General features: G+C 37.8%; 1 protein-coding gene across 1 annotated transcript in view; it reads right to left on the bottom strand.

The window, feature by feature from the left end:
* The window catches only part of LOC111154473 (integrator complex subunit 4), a 112,934-nt gene that overhangs the window by 56,775 nt on the left and 28,930 nt on the right, over nucleotides 1-27,229 (bottom strand). The window contains exons 4-8 of the mRNA XM_022514084.1: nucleotides 26,711-26,817; nucleotides 7,785-7,970; nucleotides 7,140-7,190; nucleotides 3,183-3,271; nucleotides 1,827-1,947 (exon numbers count right to left, since the gene is read on the bottom strand). Coding sequence (XP_022369792.1) covers nucleotides 1,827-1,947; nucleotides 3,183-3,271; nucleotides 7,140-7,190; nucleotides 7,785-7,970; nucleotides 26,711-26,817 — 554 coding nt within the window. The remainder of the gene's footprint in view (nucleotides 1-1,826; nucleotides 1,948-3,182; nucleotides 3,272-7,139; nucleotides 7,191-7,784; nucleotides 7,971-26,710; nucleotides 26,818-27,229) is intronic.

Genomic DNA, 27,229 nt, shown 5'->3' with positions numbered 1-27,229 from the left:
AGGACACTACAGATGCTCAATAAATGTTGAATGAAAGAATTTGATGAATGATTGAATTGTTCTGAATTTTTCAATATTCACCAACCAAAAGCTTTAAAATGTGAATTCAGGGACGCCTGAGTGGCTCAGTTGGTTGAATGTCTGCCTTTGGCTCAGGTCATGATCCCAGGGTCCTGGGATGGACTCCCGCATGGGGCTCCTTGCTCGGCGGGGAGTCTGCTTCTCTCTCTGCCTGCTGCTTCTCCTGCTTGTGCTCTCTCTGACAAATACATAAAATCATTAATAAATAAATAAATAAAATGTGAATTCAGGGACACTTGGGTGGCTCAGCTGGTTAAACATCTGCCTTCAGCTCAGGTCATTATCCCAGGGTCCCAGGAGTGAGGCTGGCATGGGGCAACTTGCTTAGCTGGGAGCCTGCTTCTCCCTCTGCCTACCACTCTCTCTATCTCTGACAAATAAATAAAATCTTTCAAAAAAAGGAGTAAATTCAAAACTAAAGTCAGTAACAACTGGCTTGCTTAACTCTGTATTTTATTATAGACAAGCAAAATGATCTATAAGCAGCAAATACTGAAACCATCCAAAATTTCTTATTATTCCATGAAAATACTCCACACAAGTTTTAGCAGTTACCCTATAAATACTGGTCTTGGGAGTGGGCCTATCACTGGATCTGTGTCCATACAATTAGATTCAAAGTATTTAGCCAACAATGTTACCAAGACTAGCAGAGCTGGGGGCCCTCAAAAGGGAAGTATCCAAAAAGAATCTTAGATTTTCTTGCTATGACATTTATATACCTTTTTATAAACACATATGTGTGTGTGTGTGTGTGTGTGTATACATTTACATACTATAACCACCTCCTATAATTACAAAGTCTAGTACTTTATAATTTATAAGTATTTCCATACTTAGTAACACATCTGGGCATCATGACAACCCTATGAGGTAAACATGAGGTAATATTACAAACAGCTTAACAGATGAGGAAACTGAGACTAGATCAAGTGACATGTCCAAGATAACACAGTTATAAAATAGGGGTGAGTAGTAATACACCAATACTTTTTCTTTTAAAGACAGTTTATCTCTGAAAAGTTAAACTTTTTTTTTTTTTTTAATTTAAACAAAGGTACCATGAATCACCAAAGGCAAAACAGAGGAAAGAAGCAAGCTAAAAGTCAGGAGATTAGGATCTGAAACACATTCTACAACTTTGTATCAGTATAAGTTGAATCATTTACTTAACATCTCAGAGCCTTAGTTTTCGCACCTGAAAAATGGCAATAAAAGCAATTATCAGGGTGCCTGGGTGGCTCAGTGGGTTAAGCCTCTGCCTTCAGCTCAGGTCATGATCCCAGGATCCTGGGATTGAGCCCCACATAGAGCTCTCTGCTCAGCGGGGAGCCTGCTTCCCTTCCCCTCTGCCTACTTGTGATCTCTGTCAAAAAATTAGTAAAATCTTTTAAAAGCAGTTATCTTGCTGGTTACTACAAAGAGTAAATGAGATAATATAAATGGCCTGAGAACAAACTATCTAGGCCATAATAGGTGCTTAGTAAAGCAACTATTTTTATTATTATTTTCCTTTTTCTTTAGGCATTGGCTGTCTCTTATACTAACAAGATTAAACAGGCTTATCTTTAAAAGCCTTTCTAGTCTAAAAGACTACTTTTCCATGGGAAAGTGAGCCATTTCTTTTTATTTTCAGAAATACTAAGGTTTCTAAAAGTGTGTTATACCTGTCCCTATCTGTAGTTTCTCAAAATATTTATACAAGTGTAACAGGCAATGTGTTCATTAAAGAAAGCATAACTTACCAATAGCTTTGCAGCCTGAACTCGAACCACCCAGGAGCCATCACTGACCATGTGACAAATTTTTCCAAACGCATCATCAACTAAGCGAATTTCTTCATTAGAAGAAGGAATTGGGACAATGCTAAATTAAAAGAAAAAACCGCAAAAGGCAAAACATGAGCCTAAAGCTGCAAGTTCAATAAACTGAGAATGACCAGTGAAAACTGGCATGCGCACACACACACACACACACACACACACACACACACACACACACAAAATGACAATGGAGTAATTCAAATCCGAGAGTGCAAATTTTCAGTGTCTTGAAAAAAAGTGTTTAACCCACCAAAAGTTAAAAGGTTACAATGATACAAAAAACTAAGTATCACAGAGTATTTTAAATCTTTAAGTTTATTCTCTGCTATAATTGTATTGCTGTCAATATGGTAAACCATAGAATAAAACAATACAAAACATACTTGCAAATCTGATCCTGTAAGAGGCAATTTCCAATTAGTCTTTTCTTTTTTTTCTTTTTCTTTTTTTTTGGGGGGGGGAATTTATAGGTTATTAACTCATTCTGGTTTTCCAATTTTAGAAGGCAGTTTAATGCAGAGGAAAAGAATCACTTCTTTCTCTTATAGAAAGATCTCCTCTATAAAATAATATTTGTCTTTCTACTTCAAAGAATCATTGTGAAAATGATTTAATTACCACAAAAACATTTTTTTAAAGATTTTATTTATTTATTTGACAGAGAGAGACACAGGGAGAGAGGAAACACAAGCAGGGGGAGTGGGAGAGGGAGAAGCAGGCTTCCCGCTGAGCAGGAAGCCCGATGCGGGGCTTGGTCCCAGGACCCCGATGCAGGGCTCGGTCCCAGGACCCCGGGATCATGACCTGAGTTGAAGGCAGACGCCCAACGACTGAGCCACCCAGGCGCCCCCCACAAAAACATTTTTAATGAGGAAAACACGGCATAAGGGATCATTATTCTCAAACTCACCTAGTATCTTTATCAGGCATTTGTATTTACTAAAATGGGCCCCAAACAATTTTGAAGACTAAAAAAAGGGTGTGTTTTGGGGGGGGGTTGTTAGATAACACTTGAGAAAGACAATCCAATCTCTTCACTTATAGATGAGGAGGCTGGGGCCCAGAAAGGAAGTATCTTTCCCAGAGTACACAGAAAGTTCACAGCAGAGCTGAAAAAGAAGGACCAAGCATCCTGCTTATCAGGATCTGTACTTCCCCCCTATTCCACAATGCTTTCTAAAAATCGAACCAACATTCCTTTTCTGGAGGAGGGCTTTTTGCATGATGGGAGAAGAATGGCTTAGCAATGAACAAAAGCTGGCTTACACCCACACTGACCTTTCAGGATAGAGCTGACTGACAACCCAGATAAGTTGGACTGCAGCGCTGCGCACTTGTTCATAGTCATCAGACAGCAATTTACAGGCCTGCAAATAAGAATTCCACAAGTCTGTTAGATCTGTGTCCTCCCAGGTGATGTTCAAACTATTTTCAAAATGAAGACATGGTGTCTGGATAAGGATGCCAATTAAAATACTCATGGGTAGTTTTAACTTCTTGAACCTTTGCCCAACAAAGAATTCTTGGCCTCTGTCAGCTGCTCTGGCTGTGTTCTGTGATCTGACTCCCACCCCACCTCTGAAGGCAGAACCACAGACTGACAGCACAAAAGCTATTTAGAATAGCATCAATCCTAGCAAAGTCTGCTGGGAGCCCACAGTGCTGCTCTTACAGACTCAAACACCAAATATGGGTATTTTTCCCTTCCTGTAGAATCAAAGCATGAATTTCTGACTGACAATCCGAAAACTCAAACATTCTAAATAAATGTAGAATTTTAATGCTAAGCTGCCACAAGAGGCCAGATTTTTCTGCCTTCCTTTGGTCTGAAATGGAATATCCCTACTCCACCTGTATGGTAACACCCTAGACCTAACCAACACCCAGAACTACTCCATTTCTAGAATTTGAACTCCTACGTTCCATGCTCTCATCATAACATGTTACTCCACCAGCTCTTCCATTTCCATGAATTAATCTATCACACTTGCTCTTTAGTCCCACTTAAGCTACCTACCTGTTTAGCCAGGATTTCTGAACCTTGGCTCTACTGACATTCTGGATTGTAAAATTCTTCCCTGTGAGGGGCTGTCCTCTACATTGCTAACACGTTTAGCAGCATCCCTGGCCTCTACCCATTAGATGGTTGTAGCACTGCACCTTCTTCCTCTCGCCAGCAGCTGCAAAAGCCCAAATAGCTTCACACTGCCAAATATCCTCTGAAGAGTAAAATCACTGTGGCTGAGAACCGCTGCTTTAATCCCACCATTTTTCTCCAAATGAGCCACCTTCTCCTTGCTCCATACCCTTCCATTACTTCAGTCCCAACAGCGCCGTTAACACTTAACATTTACAACTCCCTTAAGACTTCCGCTACAGCTGCTCTTAAAAACCCAGCACCTTCTCTATTGCTCACAAGGGCAGCAGAACACTAGCAAAGACTATACTCTCTAGGGGATTAGTGGTTCATGATCTGGAACTTTATTGGCCCTACTCTGAAATCTTTTACACCCCTGCTTTCCACTTCCATTACCCAAGGCAGCTTGTCCTAACCTCCCCCGCTGGGCCCCTATCCCACTTCCAGCCATAAGCCACATGTTTATTAGAGAAAAATCAAAGTTCTCAGGCACAAATTCTCCCAACTATTCCATAACAGTTATAAATTCATTTATACCTGTATTTTCCCATACTTTTTCCTCAATGTCTGGGAAAAAAGTATCCTAATTCCTAATCCCTCTACTTTTACTATGGATTTCATCATCTCCTCACACAGGCCCTTCCTTAACATCCTCCAAAATAGGTACTATTTGTGATTCTCTATTATAGCACCCTATTTATTTACTGTACTACTTACATGTTATAATTATTGTGTTTATTTATTTGTTATTCGCCTGTCTCACCCAAGAGAAAGTGAAGGGCATGGATCCTATCCAACAAGCTCAGCGTTGTACAACCAGCATTAGGTACTCATTAATATTTGTTGCATGAATCAGCTCATGAATCTGATTTTCTGCCTCAAGAAACTTACTTCACCATTTATTCCCCTTTGTCTCTTTTATCATCAATTTCTCCCTAAACACTGGCTCTCCCTTCAACACATAAACATAGGTAGCAGCTATCTTTAAAATACAATGGATAAAAATCTTAAATAAAGTAAAATAAAATAAACTACAAAAAGCCCTTCCTTGTGTGGTGTGTAAACAATGAATCTTGGAACACTGAAAAAAAAAAAAAAAAAAAGCCCTCCCTTTTTACCATCTTCCATCCTGCCATCCTATTATAGCCAAGTTTATTTTTTAAAGTTTATTTATTTAGGGCGCCTGGGTGGCTCAGTGGGTTAAGCCCCTGCCTTCGGCTCAGGTCATGATCTCAGGGTTCTGGGATTGAGTCTCGTGTCGGGCTCTCTGCTCAACAGGGAGCCCGCTTCCCCTCTCTGCCTGTCTCTCTGCCTACTTGTGATCTCTCTCTCTCTCTCTCTCTCTCTCTCTGTCAAATAAATAAATAAATAAAATCTTTTTAAAATTATTTATTTATTTATTTATTTATTTACGTAATTTCTACACCCATGGTGGGGCTCAAACTCACGACCCTGAGATCAAGAGTCACATTCTCCTCCAACTACGCCAGCCAGGTGCCCCCAGCCAAATTTCTTTAAAGTATAGTTGATCACAGTTGTATTGCCTCACTTCAATTGACCCTAATCTGGCTTCCATCCCCAACACTCTTACTAATACTGCTCTCTTCATATTCACTAACAGCTACCCTGCTGTTAGGTCTAATAGGTAGTTTTCAGTTCTGTTTTACAGACCTCTTACCAGCATCTGACCCTGCTGACTATGAGAACTCCCTCCTGACTTTTCTGGAATATATTTTTCCTCCTCCTCCAACTAGCTGCTTCTCAGCTCCTTTCTTCTGTCTACCTCTTAAATGTTAGACCTCACCCATGGCTTCCATGCTTGGTCTCTTTCAATCTTCTTATTCTCCCTAAGTATCCACATGCCCCCTAGATGGGGATGGCTTCAATTATCCACCCTCCAGCTCTGCTCTGTCCTGAACTCCAGACCTTCCTATCTATCTACAGCCCAGAATTTTCCTCATGGGTGTCCCACCAACCCTTCACACTAACATAATCAAAACCAATATATACCTAATTACGGTTCCTAATTCATCCTTCTATCTCAAACACCCTAATATTCCACCCTTACTTCCTTGAAGACCTCTCATTGCTTGCCTAGTCTATTGACATGGTCTTATGCTATTAAACATCTAAATCATCTAACTTCTGAGTCCTCACTCTCTAAGTTTCCTTTAATTATTTGGCTTCCCACAGAGTTTTCCTACAGGGAGAGAAGGTACTGGTCACACCAACATAACCATTCTAAGCTCATTCTATTTCATTTTATAAAAGAATAAACTTCATTTATACATCAGTCTCAGGGATTTAACTAATTGCCATCTTCCTCTAGAAGATAAAACCATTCTTGGTGCAAAATTTCATTTCTTTTTTTTTTTTTTTAAGATTTTATTTATTTATTTGACAGAGAGAGAGCTCACAAGTAGACAAAGAGGCAGGCAGAGAGAGAGGAGGGGAAGCAGGCTCCCCGCTGAGCAGAGAGCCCGATGCGGGGCTCGATCCCAGGACCCTGGGATCATGACCTGAGCCGAAGGCAGAGGCTTTAACCCACTGAGCCACCCAGGTGCCCCCAAAATTTCATTTCTGACACGGATTTAGATTGCTTGTCTCTAGATTTATTCAATTATTCTATAAGAGAAACATCACCTTGTAAGGCCTTTTCATTAGGCAGTCGATCAGCTTCTCCTACAAATTCTACAAATTCATTGTGCCTTTCTATCCCATGGTCTTGGACATCCTCCTCCAGAAATACTCTAGTATGTCAAGTATGGTGCCCAGAATTGACTTCATGTTTGGCGCAATCAGAGATCAGTGAGACCACCACTTTCCGTATTCTGAACACTTTACTTCTCTCTGTGTACTCTGGTACTCATACTGAGCTACCTAGATCCTCCTAAAAGTCTTTTTTACATGTATTAGTGCTATTCAATTATATATCCTCCATCCTTTTATTAAAATGTATGTTTTGGATACAACTTCACATTCATCCCAATTAATGTTGTCAGTTGCTGTTCTATGTTTTCAAATTCTGACAACTAGTTTGCCACTCTCCCAGTTTCATTATCCCTCCTCCCCTTCCAGACAGTAATCATTTAAGGTACCTGATTATAAATTGTTTGGTGTAATTTCAGTCCTCTTTCATGGAGCTGCAACTAGGTAATAAAAATATAGTTTAAGTATGTGGGGAAAAAAGATCAATATTCCCACAATCTCCACAATCTCATGTATTTTCCCCCATTACATCAGATTAACATAGTTCCCATTAGCCAAAATCACTGCTATATAAATAAGAAATCTGGTCAAAGACTTTTTAGTAGAAACACTCAGAGACTTAATAAATCTAACCCATGAAGTGTCCCAAGGGGATATTAGAAAAATACTCAATAATGACAAGAAGGCTGAAGAAGAAATGGTTAATACCACCTCCCCCTACAAAGCACCATCCCCCTCCAGGGACCTGGAGGAAGCATGTGACTCAGTATTGAAACAGGTCTAAGTTATACCCTCCACGTTTCAGAAATATGGGTGGAAGCAACCAGAAAGGCCCGAAGAAAAGCACTCCTACTATACAAGGCGTGTGTACCTTTGAGTTCTGTGATCTCAATGTCATCATCACATTCCTCAAAGTCTGCATAAGGTATATCTTAGGGTGGTTCAGAAAGCATCCAACATTAGCCATGAACTTAATAAACAAATGAAACAGACAAACAAAACTGTCACCATTTAGTTTCCATGATCATGTTTACCATGGCTTTTATAGCTGCTGTTCTGACACGTGGGTCTTGGTCACTGAAGTAATCCCCTATAATCTTCTGGACATCTCTGACAGCTAGGCCTTCTCCATCTTTTGTGACACTTTTCTCCAAAGAGCCAAGATTGCCAAGTAACTGCAGGCACTTATTTCTTACACCATGGGAGGTATCTGTGAGGTGCTACAAAAAGAAAAGAGAACAAAAGGATATGATTAAGATCGCTTAAACTAAACAAAAAACCAGAAGGAAAGCATTGTAGCAATTTTAGGAATGACTTCAAACACTGCATTCTCACTGCAGTCTCTCTAAGATCATGTTACTTGTGTATCTGTCTTCCAAAAGAACAAATCCTTAAAAATAAGATACCCAGGGGCGCCTGGGTGGCTCAGTGGGTTGAGCCGCTGCCTTCGGCTCGGGTCATGATCTCAGGGTCCTGGGATCGAGTCCCGCATGGGGCTCTCTGCTTGGCAGGGAGCCTGCTTCACTCCCTCTCTCTGCTTGCCTCTCTGTCCACTTGTAATCTCTCTCTGTCAAATAAATAAATAAAATCTTTAAAAAAAAAAAAAAAACAACCAATTTTCATCACTGCATTCCCAACAGCTAGCACTTTGCCTTGTTAAGAGAAAGTACTTTAAAAATGGTCCCTAAGGGGCGCCTGGGTGGCTCAGTGGGTTAAGCCGCTGCCTTCGGCTCAGGTCATGATCTCAGGGTCCTGGGATCGAGTCCCGCATCGGGCTCTCTGCTCAGCGGGGAGCCTGCTTCCCTCTCTCACTCTCTCTCTCTCTGCCTGCCTCGCTGTCTGCTTGTGATCTCTCTCTGTCGAATAAATAAATAAAAATCTTTTAAAAAAAAAAAATGGTCCCTAAGTTGTATTTCATATGCTATCAAATCTAAAAACAAAACAAAAATTTATAAATTTTTAAAACTTTGAATATTTATATAGAAAAATGCAAAAAGCTTAAGTGTACAGCTTAATGAATTTTCACAAAATAAATACACACATACAATGACATACACACACCCAGATGAAGAAACAGAACATGACCAACACCCAAGAAACCCTTCTTGATCCCTCCTCCCACTAATTATTCCACCACCATCAAAAATAGCCACTATCTTGACTTATAACACATAGATTTATTTTGCCTGTTTCTATACTTGGTAAAATCAGAGTGTCTGGCCTTTCTAGCTTAATATTAAGTTTGTAAGAGTCATCCATAGTATGGCATACAGCAATGGTTAATTCATTTTCATTACCATATAGTATTCCATTTGTGAAACCACCACAATCCTTTGTTGGTAGATATTTGTGTGGTTTTTTTTTCCAGTTTTTATCTATTAATAATGCTAGCATGACTATGGTAGCTTGAATGTGGCTTCTGTTGGATATAAACTTACGATTGGAATTGCTGCGTCACAGATGCATATGTTCAGCTTAAGAAGACACCACCAAGTAGCAAACAGTTTTCCAAAGCAGTTGTACTAACTTAACTAATTTACAGTTCCACCAGTGATATACAGTGTTCCAATTGTGCCACATCCTTGTCAACACTTAAGTACTGTCAATCTTTTTCAACGTTAGCTCTTCTCACTAGTATTTTTAACAAATTATCAGTTATCTATTGCTATACCTAGTCCAATGCTACTGAAATTAGCTATTTGCATAATGCAGTAACAGGAACTGAAAATACTTTAAAGAAATGAGGTTGTATAGTACATGATAATATAGCATGGAACTCTGACTTTTAAACTTTTTAGATCCACTGGAAGAAATATCCATTATACTTCAACATAGTATTCACATACAAATATATATATATAGAAAGTTTAATAAAATATTACTTACCCTTACATCTTGTGATATACTCGGATATTTTTATTTTGATTTTCAAAAAATACTCATCATGATGGAGTGCCTAGTTGGCTTGGTACACAGACTAGTCTGGATCTCAGGATTGTTAAATTCAAGCCCCACATTGTGTGTAGACATTATTTAAAAATAAAATCCTTTAAAAAATATTAATCATGGCCTATAAAACTGGTTGCATTACCCACCAATGGATCACTAGGCTCAGTTTCAAAGACACTGGTATAAAGAAAAGTGAATGGGACTTGAAGTTTTAAAATCTGGGTTCAAAGACTCTTTACAAAAATGGCTAGTTTCAGGACTGGGGCAAAATATGTAAGAGCCTGGGACACCTTGCCCCAGAAAGCAAGGATGGTATCAAGGATTAATGGAGTCCAGATCAAAAGGACAAAGAAACCAGTAAGTAGGGCATTTCCCACTGTCAACATTGATATTACACCAAAAGAAAGCTCAAACAAATCCAGAGTAGAGAACATTCTTTAAGACCAATGATCCAGGGGCGCCTGGGTGGCTCAGTGGGTTAAAGCCTTCAGCTCAGGTCATGATCCCAGGGTCCTGGGATCGAGCCCCACATAGAGCTCTCTGCTCACCGGGGAGCCTGCTTCCTCCTTTCTCTCTGCCTGCTTCTCTGCCTACTTGTGATCTCCGTCTGTCAAATAAGTAAATAAAATCTTAAAAAAAAAAAGATCCAATGATCCATGTTCTTCAATACATTTATGGCATTTAAAGAAAAAATAAGGGACGCCTGGGTGGCTCAGTTGGTTGGACGACTGCCTTCGGCTCAGGTCATGATCCTGGAGTCCTGGGATCGAGTCCCGCATCGGGCTCCCAGCTCCATGCGGAGTCTGCTTCTCCCTCTGACCTTCTCCTCGCTCATGCTCTCTCTCACTGTCTCTCTTTCAAATAAATAAATAAAAATCTTTAAAAAAAAAAAAAAAGAAAAAAAAAAGAACAAAAGGGGGCACTGTTACAGATTAAAAGAAATTTAAGAGACTATCCAAATGCAATACATAGGTCTTTTTGGATGCTAAACCAAAAGAAATCAACTATAAAAAGATATGATTAATCCAATTAAGGAAATTTTAATATGAACTGGTATGAATTGATATAAAGTACTGTTAATAATTGCATCATGGCTATATTTTTTAAAATGATCAGTTATAAATATATAATTAAGTATTTATGATTTAAATAACATGATGTCAGCGATTTGCTTTAAAATACTAGAGCAAAAAACACCAAAAATCCTGGGTCAGACAAAGACAAAAAGTGAGAGGAGAAAAATCCATGAAAAGATTGCACAGCATAAAAAATTGTCAAATGTACACTCAAAACTGGAAATTACAGTAAATCTGCAATTTCCATAATATAGAGTATATATATGCATATATATATAAAGCATTATATATATATATAACCAGCTTCAAATTTCAGCTGTGACTCATGATATGTGTAAATCAGTCAAGAGTCAAAAGTCACTTCTCTCAAAGCCTCACTTCCTCATCTATAAAGAAAGGACAGTCATAGCTGTCTCAGCTAACTTACAGGGTTATCATGAGGCTCAAATAGGGATAAAATGTAAAACAGAAAAACAAAAAACAACAAAGCTTGATACACTACAAGCTTAATATGATTATTAGCAATTGTTGCCATAATCTAAAATAGTAAGAAAGGTAGATGGTCACAGATAAAGTATATATATGGTTTCATTACAGGATAACTATATACATAAATGTCAAAAACAGGTATCTTTAGATACTCCCTTCAAGTTCAGATTTTCTAGGATTTTCTATTTATAAATGAAACCACTGATTTGAAATCACAACTGCTTCTGGAAGTACGCTCAATAATCACCCATTTCTCTCCACCTGCCTTTTTTTGCCAATCCCCTATTTTACAGGACCATAAGGATTAAGTGATATGTCTAAAACACAGATAACTTAGTGGAAGAGCTGATACGGAACACTCTTGACACCCACTCAGCCTAGAGCTCGTTTCCCCACTCAGCTGCATAAATAACTCCATGATTTTGAAAACTTTGTCACCATGTACAGAATTGGGCATTTGCACCTTAAATACTTAAAAAGCTCCACAACATCCGTTTTCCTCAAATATATTTATACTGTTACTCCCAAATATCACCAGTCTCCGGCATGAAGAATCACTCCAGTTTCTAATTACTATGTGATAAAACATATTGACACTAAATTAATAACCAATTCTTGTGATTAGCTAACTAGGCTACCAATACTTTGTATAAGTGATACACACACACACACACACACACACACACACTGAACAAACAGGAAGATGTATCAGATAAGTAAATACAGTATAGCTGATCCTGGAGCTAGAGTACGGGAAGTACAAGATGAGCCTGGATTATTTTATTCTGCCAGAAAAGAAGGAAGTATTCAAAAATAAAAGAAGTCAAAAGAACAGAGAAACCAGCTCAAAGGGGCTCTTATTTGGCCAAATCAGGAAACAGTTTGTTGTTGTTATTGCTGTTCTTCAAATCAGGAAAATTTGAACATCAAGGTGAACAATTGTAGTAACAGACTATGATCCACTGAATAAACAAGGTATCTGTGAGTTTGTAACCAATATAAACAAACTGAAAGTTTGGTGACAGAATATTTACATAGTCTCCAAGTGCCATCCCAGAAAATACTTACTCATTTCAAAGGAAAGAGTAACCTTACAGTGAAGAAACATGACAGACACTATCTTAACCAAGTGATCAAAGTTAACATCATTAGTAGTACGACAAATCAAAATGGCGTAGCACCTAACAGGATGCAGTAAGTTCTTGCCAAAGGTGGTAACTTAAATCTAATTATGAGAAAATATCAGACAAATCCAAATTCAGAAAGGTCCTACAAAATACCTATCCTATAATTTTCAAAAACATCAAATCATAAAATCGAGTAATGACTAGGAATTATTCCAGATTGAAGAAGACTAAAGAGATGTGATGTAACTAAAATGCAATATGTGGTTCTGAACTGGCTCCTTTACCAGTAACAGACATGATTGGGAGAAATAGTGAAATCTGAGTGAAGTCTGAGGATCAAATGGTAGTATACACTGATGTTAATGTCCTGATTTTGATGATCACACTGAAGTTATGTAGGAAAATATCTTTATAGAAAATACACAATGAAGTATTCAAAAGTAATGGGGCACTATGTTAGCAACTTATTCTAAAATAGTTCACAAGAAAACAAAGTTCTCTATTACTGGACTTGCAATTTTTCTGCAAGTTTGAGAGTTAATCTTAGGAAACAAATTGAGAATTGCTGGAGAGGAGGGTGGTGGGAAAGACTGGGTGGCTGGGTGATGGGCACTGGGGAGGGTACGTGTTGTGGTGAGTACTGGGTGTTGGGTAAGACTGATGAATACCAGGGCGCCTGGGTGACTCAGTGGGTTAAAGCCTCTGCCTTCAGCTCAGGTTGTGATCCCAGGGTTCTGGGATCCAGCTTTGCATTGGGCTCTCTGCTCAGCAGGGAGCCTGCTTCTCTTCCTCTCTCTCTGCCTGCCTCTCTGCCTACCTGTGATCTCTGTCTGTCAAATAAATAAATAAAATCTTAAAAAAAAAAGACTGATGAATACCAGTACCCCTGAAACAAATAATAATTACACGTTAATAATAAAAAAGTTTTAAAAATTAAGAGTCTAGGGGTGCCTGGGTGGCTCAGTGGGTTAAAGCCTCTGCCTTCGGCTCCGGTCATGGTCTCAGGGTCCTGGGATCGAGCCCCGCGTCTGGCTCTCTGCGCAGCGGGGGACCTGCTTCCTCCTCTCTCTCTGCCTGACTTTCTGCCTGCTTGTGATCTCTGTCAAATAGACAAATAAAATCTTTAAAAAAAAAATTAAGAGTCTAAATACACATGAGGAAAAATAAAATAACTGTACAGTTTCATAAACATTAGAAAAACAGGGGTGCCTACCTGGCTCAGTCAGTAGAGCGTGTGACTCTTGATCTTGGGGTCGTAAGTTCAAGGCCCATGTGGGGTGTAGAGATGACCTAAAGATAAAATCTTGGGGTGCCTTGGTGGCTCAATTGCCTAAGGGTCCAACTCTTAGTTTTGGATCAGGTCATGATCTCATGAGTGGTGGGATCAAGCCCTGAACTGGACTCCATGCTCACCAGAGAATCTGCTTGAAGATTCTCTCCCTCTGCCCCTCCCGCTGCGTGTGTGCATGCATGTTCTCTTTCTCAAATAAATAAATTGTTTGTAAATAAATAAAATCTTTAAAAAAAGAAAAATATTACATTATCCATAAGAATCATAAATGTATTTTTAAGAACATAAAAAGAAAGAGGCAGGGGCGCCTGGGTGGCTCAGTGGGTTAAGCCTCTGCCTTCGGCTCGGGTCATGATCTCAGGGTCCTGGGATCGAGCCCCACATCAGGCTCTCTGCTCAGCAGAAGCCTGCTTCCTCCTCTCTCTCTGCCTGCCTCTCTGCCTACTTATGATCTCCATCTGTCAAACAAATAAAATCTTTAAAAAAAAAAAAAAAAGAAAAGAAAGAAAGAGGCAGCAGTAACAGCACCACACCCAAAAAGGTTCAGAGAATGCCTCAAGGAAGCGTAGGAGCTCTGCAGACAAAGTGGATTCCATTAATTGTTTCACCTCTTGTCTGAGAGGCAAAGTAGCACAGCTAAAGGAGCAGGGATGAAGTCAGACAGACCTAGGTTTAACTGCTGGCCCTGCTACATAGTCTCTACGTGATCTTCACTAAACCCCACAAGTTTTTATAGAAATCCCTACTTTGTAAAAATAGGATAATATCCTCTACCATGAAGTTTTGTAGTGAGTATACTAAATGAACTCATTTAATAATCACCGTATGGGGGCGCCTGGGTGGCTCAGTCAGCTAGGCATCCAACTCCTCTGATTTCAGCTTAGGTCATGATATCAGGGTTGTGGGATCCAGGCCTGCCCTAGGCATGGAGCCTGCTTGGGATTCTCTCTCTCCCTCTCCCCCATCCCTCCCCTTGTGCCCTCACACTCACTCGATCTCGCTTTCTCTCTCTCCCTCCCTGCAGCGTCTCCCAAAAGGATTACTGAATGTAAAATTAGCTAATAGTATATGGGACATAACAAACATTCAGTAAGTACAAGCGCCTATCATAGTGCCTAGCGTTTAGCATGTACTTAAAAAAAACAACACCCAACCTACTTAAGAAGAGAAGGAAAACAGGCAAGGAAAAGAAGACCAAGTGATGGCAAAAATCAGATAAATGGAGAAGGGTTAGAGGTAAGAGTGGGCACCTGGATGAAACAGGTCTGCTGATCTAGAACACACAAGCATGAACTTTCTAGTGACGGATAGACAGGGCAGTCTGTCATGAAAGATAGAGAGCATCTGTTACTGGCTCACGCCAGAATGCTCCAGGAGAAGATTCCTGAATTAAGCAGGAAACTAGACTTGGTGAGAAGCTATGTCCCATGTGGATATGGGATGGGCAGGTAGGCTTACTTAGAGAAAAGAACAAAGGAAACCTGGGGAGAAAGCCACTATGCTGAGGGTGGGGTGCTCAGAAACAAAGCCTCTCATTATAAAAATGGTTCACTCAAACATTTTAGATCAGAGTTAATTCTTGCCTCCAAGTTATTTAGGCTGCAAAAATGTGAAACTAACACTCATGTCCTCAGAATGTCTTATACATAAAGCTCAAAATTATCAATCAAATTAAGCCAATGAAACTGAGAAATTATGAGTAACTTTAGATATGAAGGTGACAATGACTTTCTCAGTTAATACAGCAGGATTTTACTAACAAACCATTTTAGTATGAAAACATATTTCTCATAACTAAACTGTTTACTGAAGCACCAACCCCTGAAGGTTGCTTCCACTGAATACTTTGATTTTTAAACAACAAACTGAAACCTTCCCATGTCTATTAAGGTAACCAGGCAACACTGTTATAGAACCAGCCTATTCCTGCATGCTGAATGTTAAGCTGAAAGACAGCGGAAGTCTCCATCACACCCTCAGGGCAGCAATTACAGTTCTATGATGCCCTTCCCATACAGGTCACTTCTCGCATCACGCCATCATCACTAATAGCTTCCTAGCATGTCTGCTCTGCAGATGATGCTATTTTGGTGTTATACCCAGGCCACCAAAGTGACATCATTTTTATACTGATGGAGTGAGTAAGCAAACCACATCCCCAAGAGTAAGAGCAATCTGTGCCAAAAATAAACTAAACCAACCCGTTTAAAACTATTGCTATAAGGGAAAAAAAAAATCAATGGTTAAGTGTATCAAGAAAATCTGAGAATGAAGTTCCTTAAGTAAGACAAAAATAACTTAATGACTCATTCAGCTTCAATATGGATTGTTTTCAAGCACAGACAAAAACTCAGTGCACTTTGTATGCAAATGATTTAACAGGTACACTCTCCTGACAAACCATACATAATATCTGAGTAGAGTTTTATAAATATAAAAATGCTATATGGTTCTATCTGCTGCCTGTTAAGAGTTTACTATACTTACGCCACAGAATTAAAGGAACAGAAAAGAAACAGAGACTGGATGGAAAGGTGAGAGAGAGACAGACAAGAATTAAAACTAGGCTCTGAGAAAGCCTTATTAAAAAAATGACAAGAATATTTTTTCTACTGGAAAAATCTTCATAGGTAGGAAGGAAAGCGGATCTCCAACTTCGGTTGTACAGATGCTGTATATGAAAAGAATATTAATTTCCTAGCCAAACCTGTGAACCAAATCTTTTCAAATGAGAATTAGCTGTACAATGTACCTCAAAGGATTACTGACAGTATAAAATGAGAAGAACTTTGAAGAGTTAAGAGTACCTGAAGGCATGACTTTCTTCCTACTATGAAAAAAAATGGCAGATTCATACCCTGTATTTGAAAGACATGTAAAGAAACAATCTGAACTTCAAACAATAATAATGATAGAAATAAATTATAATATATCGAATAAAATGAGAGAGAGAAGAAAAGGAAGGGAGGGAAAGCTTTATTTACAGTAGTACGTCAACTAATAAGGAATAAGAGTTAGAAAATGATGATTTTGCAATGACCAGAGTAACAGCTGACTCAGCAAAATTTATTAATAGTCCCCTAAAACAGGGAGTAAAATTTGATGGGAAAGAGGATATTTACATTAACTCAAAGTATCTCCCATAAACCACTTTTAATCACAGGAAAAACTGTAACTCTACAACTAAAAACCTGGTAGTCATCACCTTAATCAAGTATCAAAGTTAACAATAATGAGTCAAACCTCATCTGTGCCTTATAATGTGAGAAACTGAGAACAAATATTATTTATGTAGTATTCCTGCCAAAATATATAACCTGAATCTAAACAGAGGAAATACAGATTATACAGACTGAACAGATAAACACAGATTAAAAGACATTCTATAATAAATGGTCTATATTCTTCAAAAACGTCAAGGTCATGAAAGACAAAGACAGGATGAGGGACCGTTCCAAATTAAAGAAGAGGGATGGAAACTAAATGCATTCTGTGACCTTGAACCAGGAAGAAAAATTTATATGAAGGATAATATTGGGACAATCAGTAGAATGTGAATAAAGGCTGAGATTAGTATTAGTGTTGTATGAAGTTAAATTTCCTGATTTTCAGAACAGCACTGTTTATAAAAATTACATCCTTTTTATTTAAAAGATGTATTTATTTATTTCAGAGAGAGAATGCGCGTGCATGTGTGGGGGGCGGTTAACAGGTACAGAGGAACAGAGAGAATCTTAAGCAGGTTTCACACCCAATGTGGACTTCCACACACAGCCTGATCTCACAACCCTAAGATCATAATCTGAGCCAAAATCAAGAGTTGGACGCTTAGCTGAATGAGCCAGCCAGATGTCCCAAAATTATACCCTTCTTAAGAAATACACTTAAGTATTTAAGTATTACTTTGGTGGAAAAAGGGCATTATGACTGCAATTTACTGTTACATGGTTCAGGAAAAGATAATATGTATATACACAGCGATAATGATAAAGTAAATGTGGGAATATGTTAACTATTAGTGAATCAGGAAGAGGGATATATGGAAATTCTTTACATCATCATCATCATCATCATCACTATTATTATTATTATTAAGTAGGCTCCACGCCCAGCAGGGAGCCCAATACAAGGCTTGGACTCAGAACCCTGAGATTAAGACCTCACCCAAAATCAAGAGTCGGTCACCCAACCAACTAAGCCACCCAGGCAGCCGTACATTATTTTATAATTTGGCAGTAAGTCTGAAATTGCTGAAGTGTCTGGATTTTTGTCTCAACCCAATACTTTCCCAAAATTCTCTTTCTTAGCGAAAGGCACCTAGCATCTTACTAAGGACTGGGGATAAGGGGAAAATGCGAAATAACTGGTTAACTCATAAAGTTTCAGTTTTGTAAAGTGAAGAGATGGGTGAATGAATGATGGTGATGGTGGTGTAAGATAATATAATTAATGCCACTGAACTGTACACTGTAAAATGATTACAATGGTAAATTTTATGTTATGCATATTTTATTTAATTTTTTAAAAAATATTCAATTTATTTAAAGTAAAAAAATTCATGTGTATTTTACCACAACTCAAAAAAATTTTAACAAAAAAGTTAAATATAGGTTTAATGGCCCTGCCATTTCATTCCCAGGATAAATAGACCCAAAAGTACTGAACTCATGGGGCGCCTGGGTGGCTCAGTTGTTAAGCATCTGCCTTTGGCTCAGGTCATGATCCCAGAGTCCTGGGATTGAGCCTGGCATCGGGCTCCCTGCTCGGCAGAAAGTCTGCTTCTCCCTCTCCCACTCCCCCTGCTTGGGTTCCCTCTCTCGCTGTGTTTCTCTCTGTCAAATAAATAAATAAAATCTTAAAAAAAAACACAAAACTGAAACATACTTCCAACCAAAACTTGTAAACACATCTATCAAGAGAACTGAAGCATTTTCACACAAAATTTGCACATAAATGTTTATACCAACAATATTCATAATACTCAAAAGGTGGAAACAACCCAAATGACCATCTCAGCAGCTGATGAATGGATCAACAAAATACAGTAGAATATTCTTTGAGCATAAAACGGAATGAAATATTAATATATACAACACCTGGATGTATCTCAAAAACATGGCAAATGAAAGAAGCTACTTACAAAAAACTTATATGATTCCATCTACATGAAATTTCCATAATGGGCAAATCTAACAGAGACAGAAATTCGATCAGTAGGTAGGTACTGAAGGCTGGGATAGATAGAGGGATATCTATGTGCTTGGTCACAAAAGGGCATCTCTTTGAAATGATGAAAATGTTGGAAAATTAACTGTGATGGTGATTGTCCCCATGCACAAAAATATTGAAGACCACTGAATTGTGTATACTAACAGGATGAAAAGCATGCTATGTGAGTTACATTTCAATAAATAAAATGTTATAAAGAATTCACCCTTTGAATTGTGGTGAATCTTTCAACCTTTGTATTGTTTCTTTGGCTGTTATGAATAATGCTGCTGTGAATATATCTACAAGTGGAATTGCTGGGTCATACAGTAAGCCTGTATCTTTAATTTTTTGAAGAACCGCTGAACTAGTCTCCAAAGCAGCTGAGGCATTTTACGTTTCCATCAGAAATGGAGAAGAGCTCCAATTATTCTAAGTCCTCACCAAAACTTGGTATGGTCGAGCCTTCTTTAGCATAACCATCCGAAAGGTGTGAAACTGCATCTCATTGTGGTTTTGATTCTTATTTCCCTAATGACTGATGATGCTAAGCATCATTTTTTTGTTTATTGGCTACTTGTATATCTTCTTCGGAGAAATGCCTTTTTAAGATCCTTTGCCCATTTTTTAATTATGTTATTTGCATTTTTATTGTTAGGCTGTAAGAAATCTTTATATAGTCTAGACATTAGACATAAAATTTGCAAAAATTTTTTCCTGTTCTGTGGACCGTCTTCACTTTCTTGATAGTGTCCTCCCAACACAATTCTTCAGTTTTGATGAAGTCCAATTTATCTATTTTTGTTGTTGTTGTTCCTTGTACTTTTGTCACATCTAATAATCCACTGCCAAATCCATGGTCATGAAAATCTACAACTATATTTTCTTCTAAGAAATTTATAGTTGTAGCTGGCATATTTAGGTCTTTGATACATTTTGAGTTTTACATATGGTGTTAGTTAAGTTTCCAAATTCTTTCTTTTGCAGGTGGATACCCAGTTGTCCCAGCACCACATGTTGAATAGACTGTTCCTTCTCCATTGAATGGTATGGATACCCTTTCAAAAATCAGTTGACCAGGGGCGCCTGGGTGGCTCAGTGGGTTAAGCCTCTGCCTTTGGCTCAGGTTGTGATCCCAGGGTCCTGGGATGGAGCCCCTCATCGGGCTCTCTGCTCAGCAGGGAGCCTGCTTCTCCCTCTCTCTCTGCCTGCCTCTCTGCCTGCTTGTGATCTCTGTCTTTAGAATAAATAAATAAATAAAATCTTTAAAAAAAAAATCAGGGGCGCCTGGGTGGCTCAGTGGTTAAAGCCTCTGCCTTCGGCTCAGGTCATGATCTCAGGGTCCTGGGATTGAGTCCCGCATCGGGCTCTCTGCTCAGCAGGGAGCCTGCCTCCTCCTCCTGTCTCTCTTCTGCCTGCCTCTCTGCCTACTTGCGATCTGTCAAATAAATTTTAAAAATAAATAAATAAATAAATAAATAAGTTGACCAAAGACACATGGGATTAATTTTGGGGGTCTCAATTCTGTTTCATCGATCTTTACATCTACCTATTGGTGCTTAGTAAGTTTTGAAATCTGCTAGTGTACCTGTTACTGTGTTGTTCTTTTTCAGGACTGTTTTGGCCATCTTGGTTCCCTTTAAAAATCCATACAGTTTTCAAGTACAAGTTTTGTACTTCCTTTATTAAATGTATTAGTATTTAATAGTTTTGATGCTATAATAAATGGATTTTCTTAATTTCATTTTCATATTGCTCACTGCAAATAAGCAGAAACACAATTAATTTTTTTATATTGATACTGTATTCTGCAACCTTCCTGAACTTGTTTATCATGTCTAATAGTTTTTTAATGGATTTTTTTTTAAAGATTTTATTTATTTATTTGACAGACAGAGATCACAAGTAGGCAGAGAGGCAGGCAGAGGGAGAGGGAGAAGCAGGCTCCTCACTGAGCAGAGAGCCCGATGCGGGGCTCGATCCCAGGACCCTGGGATCATGACCTGAGCCGAAGGCAGAGGCTTTAACCCACTGAGCCACCCAGGCACCCCAAGATTTCTTAGAATATTTTATGTATAAGGTCCTGTTATATGAATAGACAGGGATAGTTTTATTTCTTCCTTCCCAGGACAGATGCTTTTTATTTCTTTTTCTTGCCTAAGTGCCTTGGCTAGAACCTCTAATACAATGTAGGATGGACATAGGACATAAGAACATAGCTGTTTTGTTCCTGATCTTAGGTGGGGAAGGCATCCAATATTTTTCACTATTAGTATGTTAGCTGTCAGTTTTTCACAGATGGCTTTCTCAGGCTGAAGAAGTTCTATTCTACTCCCAGGTTTTTTAAAAATTATTTTTATAATGAAATTATATCAGATCTTATCAAATTCTTTTTCTCAATCTATTCTGAGATAATCATGGAGTTTTGTCCTTTATTCTTTTTTAATTTATTTTCAGATGTTGAACCAACTTGCATTCCTGGAATAAATCCCATTTGGTCATGGTGTATAATCCTATTTACAAATAGCTGAATTTGGCTTGCTAGCATTTTGTTAAGGATTTTCACATCCATATTCATAAAAAAAAAAAACATTGGTCTAGATTTTGCTTTTCATGTGAGGTCTTTGGTTTTGGTTTTTAGGCTCATACTAACTTCAGTGAATGAGCTGGGAAGTGTTCACTCCTCTTCTATTTTGGGGGAAAGTGAAAAACTGGTGTTCCTATTTAAATGTTTGATACGAAGCCATCTGAGCATGAGCTTTTCTTTGTCAGTAGGTTTCTGTTTTTTCATTACTAATTTAATTTCTTTACTTGTTATAGGTCTATTCAGATTGTCTACTTCTTCTTGAGTCAGTTTTGGCAGTCTGTCTCTTTATAAAAATTTGTCCATTTCATTTAAGTTATCTATTTTATTAGCATACCATTATTCATAATTTTCTTTTAAATCTTTTCTTATTTCTATCACATTGGTATTGATGTGCTCTCTTCCTTTTCTGATTCTGGTAATTTGGATCTTCTCTATTTCTTTCCTGGGCAATATACCTAAAGGTTCATCAATTTTGTTCTTCTTTTCAAAGAACAAGCTTTTGGTTTCATTGATTTTTTTTTCCCATTGTTTTTCTGTTCTCTATTTCATTAATTTCCACTCTAATCTTTCACATTTCCCTCCATCTGCATACTTTATATTTAGTGCACTCTTCTTTTCTCAGTGTCTTAAGGTGGAAGGTTAGGTTACTGATTTGATCTTTGACTTTTTTACCATAGGCATTTAGAGCTATAAATTTCCCTCTAAGCATGCTTTAGCTACATCCTGTGAGTTTTCATTCACCTCCAAGTATTTTTAAATTTCTCTTTTGATTTCTTTTTTGTCCCATTGGTGCTACAGGAGTATGTTGTTTTAATTTCCATATTTAGGGGCTTCCCAAATTTCTTTCTGTTACTGATTTCTAATTTCACTCCATTGTGGCTAGAGAACATATTCTGTATTATTTCTATTGAAAAGGTTACTATATGTGACTCTTTACTCAAAGCACATTGTATGACAAAATCACAGACAAAATAGCATTAGGCAATAAAAACACTAACTGTAACTATGCATCATGATCTTTATTTACTTGAGTCTGCAAAAGCTTTTGACAGATCTACCATTTTCAAATGGTTGAGTTTTTACCCTGTTATGAGCCTCTACAAATGGTGAAAAAACATACAAAACCCCACTGAGAAACTAGAAAAGAATATGAAAAGTTTATTCAGAAGAGAGGAAATAGAAATGAAACACAAATATGAAGCCTCACTAGTACTCTTTAAAAAGGAAAATTTTAAAATAATAATAAATTAAAAATAAAAAGGATATTTAAAGAAAAACATTTTCCTCCTATCAGATTAATGGGTTTGTCTTTTGTTTTAAAACATTAATAACCATGCCTCCTTTGTCATGTCATATATTAACTGACTAGATAAGTGTGGGTTTATCTCTGGGCTTTCTATTCTATTCCATTGATCTAGGTGTCTGTTTTTGTGCTAGTACCATACTGGTTTTTTGTTTTTTGTTTTTTTATTTCTTTTCAGTGTAACAGAATTCATTGTTTTTGCACCACACCCAGTGCTCCATGCAATACGTGCCCTCCTTAATACCCATCATACTGTTTTGATTATTAAAGACTTGTAGTATATCTTGAAATCTGAAGTTGTGATACCTCCAGTTTTATTTTTTCTTTCTTAAGATTCCTTTGGCCAGTCAGGGTCTTTTGTGGTTCCATATAAATTTTAGTATTATTTGTTCTGTGAAAAATGCTGTTGGTATTCTGACAGGGACTGCATCAAATCTGCAGATCACTTTGGGTAATATGGACATATTGTGGAATATATTATGGGGAAAAGACACTATCTTCAATGAATGGTGTTGGGAAGACTGGATAGTTATGTGTAAGAGAATGAAATTGGACCACTTTCTAACACCATACACAAAAATAAACTCAAAATGGATTAAAGACTTAAATGAGGGGTGCCTGGGTGGCTCAGTGGGTTAGGGCCTCTGCCTTCAGCTCAGGTTGTGATCCCAGGGTCCTGGGATTGAGCCCTGCATCGGGCTCTCTGCTCAGTGGGGAGCCTGCTTCCCTTCCTCTCTCTCTGCCTGCCTCTCTGCCTACTTGTGATCTCTGCCTGTCAAATAAATAAATAAAATCTTTAAAAAAAATACTTAAATGAGATCTGAAATGACAAAAATCCTAAAACAGGACATAAGCAATAATTTCTCTGACATGGGCCACAGCAACATTTTTCCAGGTATGTCTCCTAAGGCAAGGGAAACAAAAGCAAAAATAAACTACTAGGACTACATCAAAAGAACAAGCCTTTGCATAGCAAAAGAAACCATCAAACAAAATGGAGATCTATTAAATAGGAAAAGATTTTTGCAATGATATATCCAAAAAGAGGTTAATATCCAAAATATATAAAGAACTTCTACAACTCAGCATCAAAAAACAATCCAATTAAAAATGGACAGAGGTGGGGTGCCTAAGTGGCTCAGGTAAACACCTTTGGCTCACATCATGATCCAAGGGTCCTGGAATCAAGCCCCACATCAGGCTCCCAGCTTAGCAGGGAGGCTGAGTCTGCTTCTCCCTCTCCCTCTGCCCCTACCCCCTGTTCATGCGTTCTCTGCCTCTAAAATAAATAAAGAAAATCTTTAAAAATAAAATATTGGACAGAGGACATGAATAGACATTTTTCCAAAGAAGATTGTGATGCCCAAAAGATACGTGAAAAGATGCTCAACATCACTAGTCATCAGGGAAATGCACATCAAAACCACAATGAGATATCACCTTACACCTACTGGAATGGTTAAAATAAAAAAGACAAGAAATAACAAGTTTTGACAAGGATATGGATCATACATTGTTGGTGGGAATTTAAATTGGTAAAATAACTATAAACAGTATAGTGTTTCCTCAAACAATTATAAATAGAAATACCATACAATCTAGTAATTCTACTACTAGGTATTACCTAAAGAAAATGAAAACATTAATTCAAAAAGACATATGTTTCACTATGTTTACTGTAGCATTGTTTCCAATAGCCAAGATATAGAAGCAACCTAAAGGCCCATTGATAGATGAGTGGATAATGAAGATACAGTGTGTGTGAGTATCTATATATGTGTGCATGTACACACGTACACACACACACACAGAAGAATATTATGCAGCCACCAAAAAAGGATGAGACATGCCATTTACCACAAGATGGATGGATCTAGAGGGTATTATGCTAAGTGAATTAAGTCAGACTGAGAAAGACAAATACCATATGATTTTACTTACACATGGAAGCTAAAAAAAAAACAGAACAAAAACACATAAACAAACAAGCAAAAAGGAGAATCAGACCTATAAAAATAGAGAACAGGGATGCCTGGGTGGCTCAGTTGGTTGGACAACTGCCTTGGGCTCAGGTCATGATCCCGGAGTTCCGGGATCGAGTCCCGCATCGGGCTCCCAGCTCCACAGGGAGTCTGCTTCTCCCTCTGACCTTCTCCTTGCTCATGCTCTCTCTCACTATCTCTCAAATAAATAAATAAAATCTTTAAAAAAAAAAAAAAATAGAGAACAAACAGATGGTTTCCAGAGTGGAGGGCCCAAAAGAAGGGGAGTGGAGAGAAAAAAAAAACCAGTAATATCCAATGCTAGAGTGGTACAGTGAAATTAGGCACTCTCATACACTGCTGGTGGTCATAAAAACTGGAACACTCTGGGAACCAATTTGGCAAGAAGTATCGACTCTTAAAAACAAACAAACAAACAAACAAACAAAAAAAAAACCTAAATGCTTTCAACTAGTAATTCTACTATGGTTAGGAAATAAACCTAAATACAGAAAATATTTTAGACTAACAATATTCACTGCAATATTATTCATGATTTAAAAAGGGGTTATAGTGTGTAAACCTGGCGATTCACAGACCTGTACCCCTGGGGATAAAAAGATATTATAGGTTTAAAAAAAATAAAATTAAAAAAAATAAATAAATAAAATAAAATAAAAAGGGGTTATAAAATAAATGTACAATTATAGGAGAATGGTTAGGTAAACTATAGTTTAATTATTGAGCAAAATTTCATGCACCCATTGAAAATGTCTACAAAATATTTACAATATAAAATACTTCTGTAATAATGTCAATAAAAAAGCAAAATGCAAAACTGCATATAAATTATGATTGGAGCTCTATGTTTAAAAAATTAGAAAGCAATACCGCAAAAGGCTAATAATGATCACCTCTGGGCAGTGAATTATAAGTGCAGTTCTTTCTTGAATATAAATCTTTATAATAAAATGCTTATTTAAAGCAAATTGAAGAAACTGTTATCTCAAGCATAACAATTCACTTCATAGACACTTTTCTCACAAGCACAACCTCACAGACATGTTAGTCTCCTACATGGATATATACTTACTCTCTCAAACATACAATCCTTAGTTTTTTCCACTTAAGACTTTCAATTATACTTGTCAAAGTGTTCTGGGTTTGTTTGTTGTTGTTATTGTTTATTAAGATACATGACACACTTTTTCCTGGGGCTCAGAAACAGTTTTCTAATTCCATAAATATAATATTCTTCCACAATTCAAACACATTTGTCTTTGTCTTTTTCTATTCTCAAAATAAATTCATCAAAACTAAAATCAATTCTACAAGGTTTAGAAGTTATGTACAAAAGGTGGCTAATTAAAAGCAGCAAATTAAATCAAAAGCACAACAAATACACATGTATTTCTTTTATAGTTAGAAAGAAAAACTAAAAAATCTTCCGAAACACTTATTTCTTTGTAATTGGTCTGTTTATTGAGGCAATAACGCATAACAAAAAGAACATGGGCTGTAGAATCAGAGAAACGAGTTGGAAACCCCGGTCCTGCAACTTCCTAGCTGTGAAAGACTGGGCAAGTTAAACTCCCTAAACCGCAATGTAAAACAGGGATAACAGTACTCACCTAAAGGACTGCAGAGAACACATGAAAAGCTGCATACAAACTACCCTAATAAGCAGAGTGCATTTATTAGGCACACTATACATGGCAGCCACTATAATGATTTTCATTTCTTTTGGGAGGATGAGGAAGTTCATTTTGTAACAACTTACTCAGCTTAAAAGGATGAGGCAGCTCTTAAAACCATTAAGTGTCCTTTGCAATTCTCAGTTACAAATTCGGGATAGAGTTAAACAGATCTTACAGCTCATACTACCTCTCCAGGCAAAGCAAACTATTCAAGAAAGATGCAACCCTGTATCTAACCATCATGCTCTTACCTTGCAGGCTACATCAACTAATCGCATCTGGATAGCTTGATTCTCTGGGAGTTTAGTGCCGATTGCAAGCAAAGTGTCCAACAGCTGAGCTAGGACTTGATGAGACTCTAGAAAGGAAGATGAAAAGTTGGGTTGCAGGATTTCAAAAGGCGATCACTAAGGAAACTAAATTTACTTGGGTAAAAAAATGTAACTTTTTGTTAGGTAGGTTCTTCTATTTGATCCTTGAATTCCCCTCAACCAAAAGCTAAGTTCCTAAAGGGATCACGTCTAAAACTTTGAATCTGAAGCGCCTGGGTGGCTCAGTTAAGCGTCTGACATCGGCTCAGGTCATGATCTCAAGGTCCTTGGACTGAGCCCCGAGTTGGGCTCCCTGCTCAGTGGGGGGTCTGCTTCTCCCTCTCTCTCTCTCCTTCTGCCCCTCTCCTGATTGTGCCCTTCATCTTCACATAAATAAAATCTTTTATAAAATAAAATTAAAAAATAAAACACAAATCCTCCACAAGATTGGGCACAGTA

Source organism: Enhydra lutris, unplaced genomic scaffold, assembly GCF_002288905.1.
Source record: "Enhydra lutris kenyoni isolate GAN:26980312 unplaced genomic scaffold, ASM228890v2 scaffoldscaffold37, whole genome shotgun sequence".
Classification (NCBI taxonomy): domain Eukaryota; kingdom Metazoa; phylum Chordata; class Mammalia; order Carnivora; family Mustelidae; genus Enhydra; species Enhydra lutris.
This window is presented reverse-complemented; position numbering and strand designations above follow the sequence as displayed.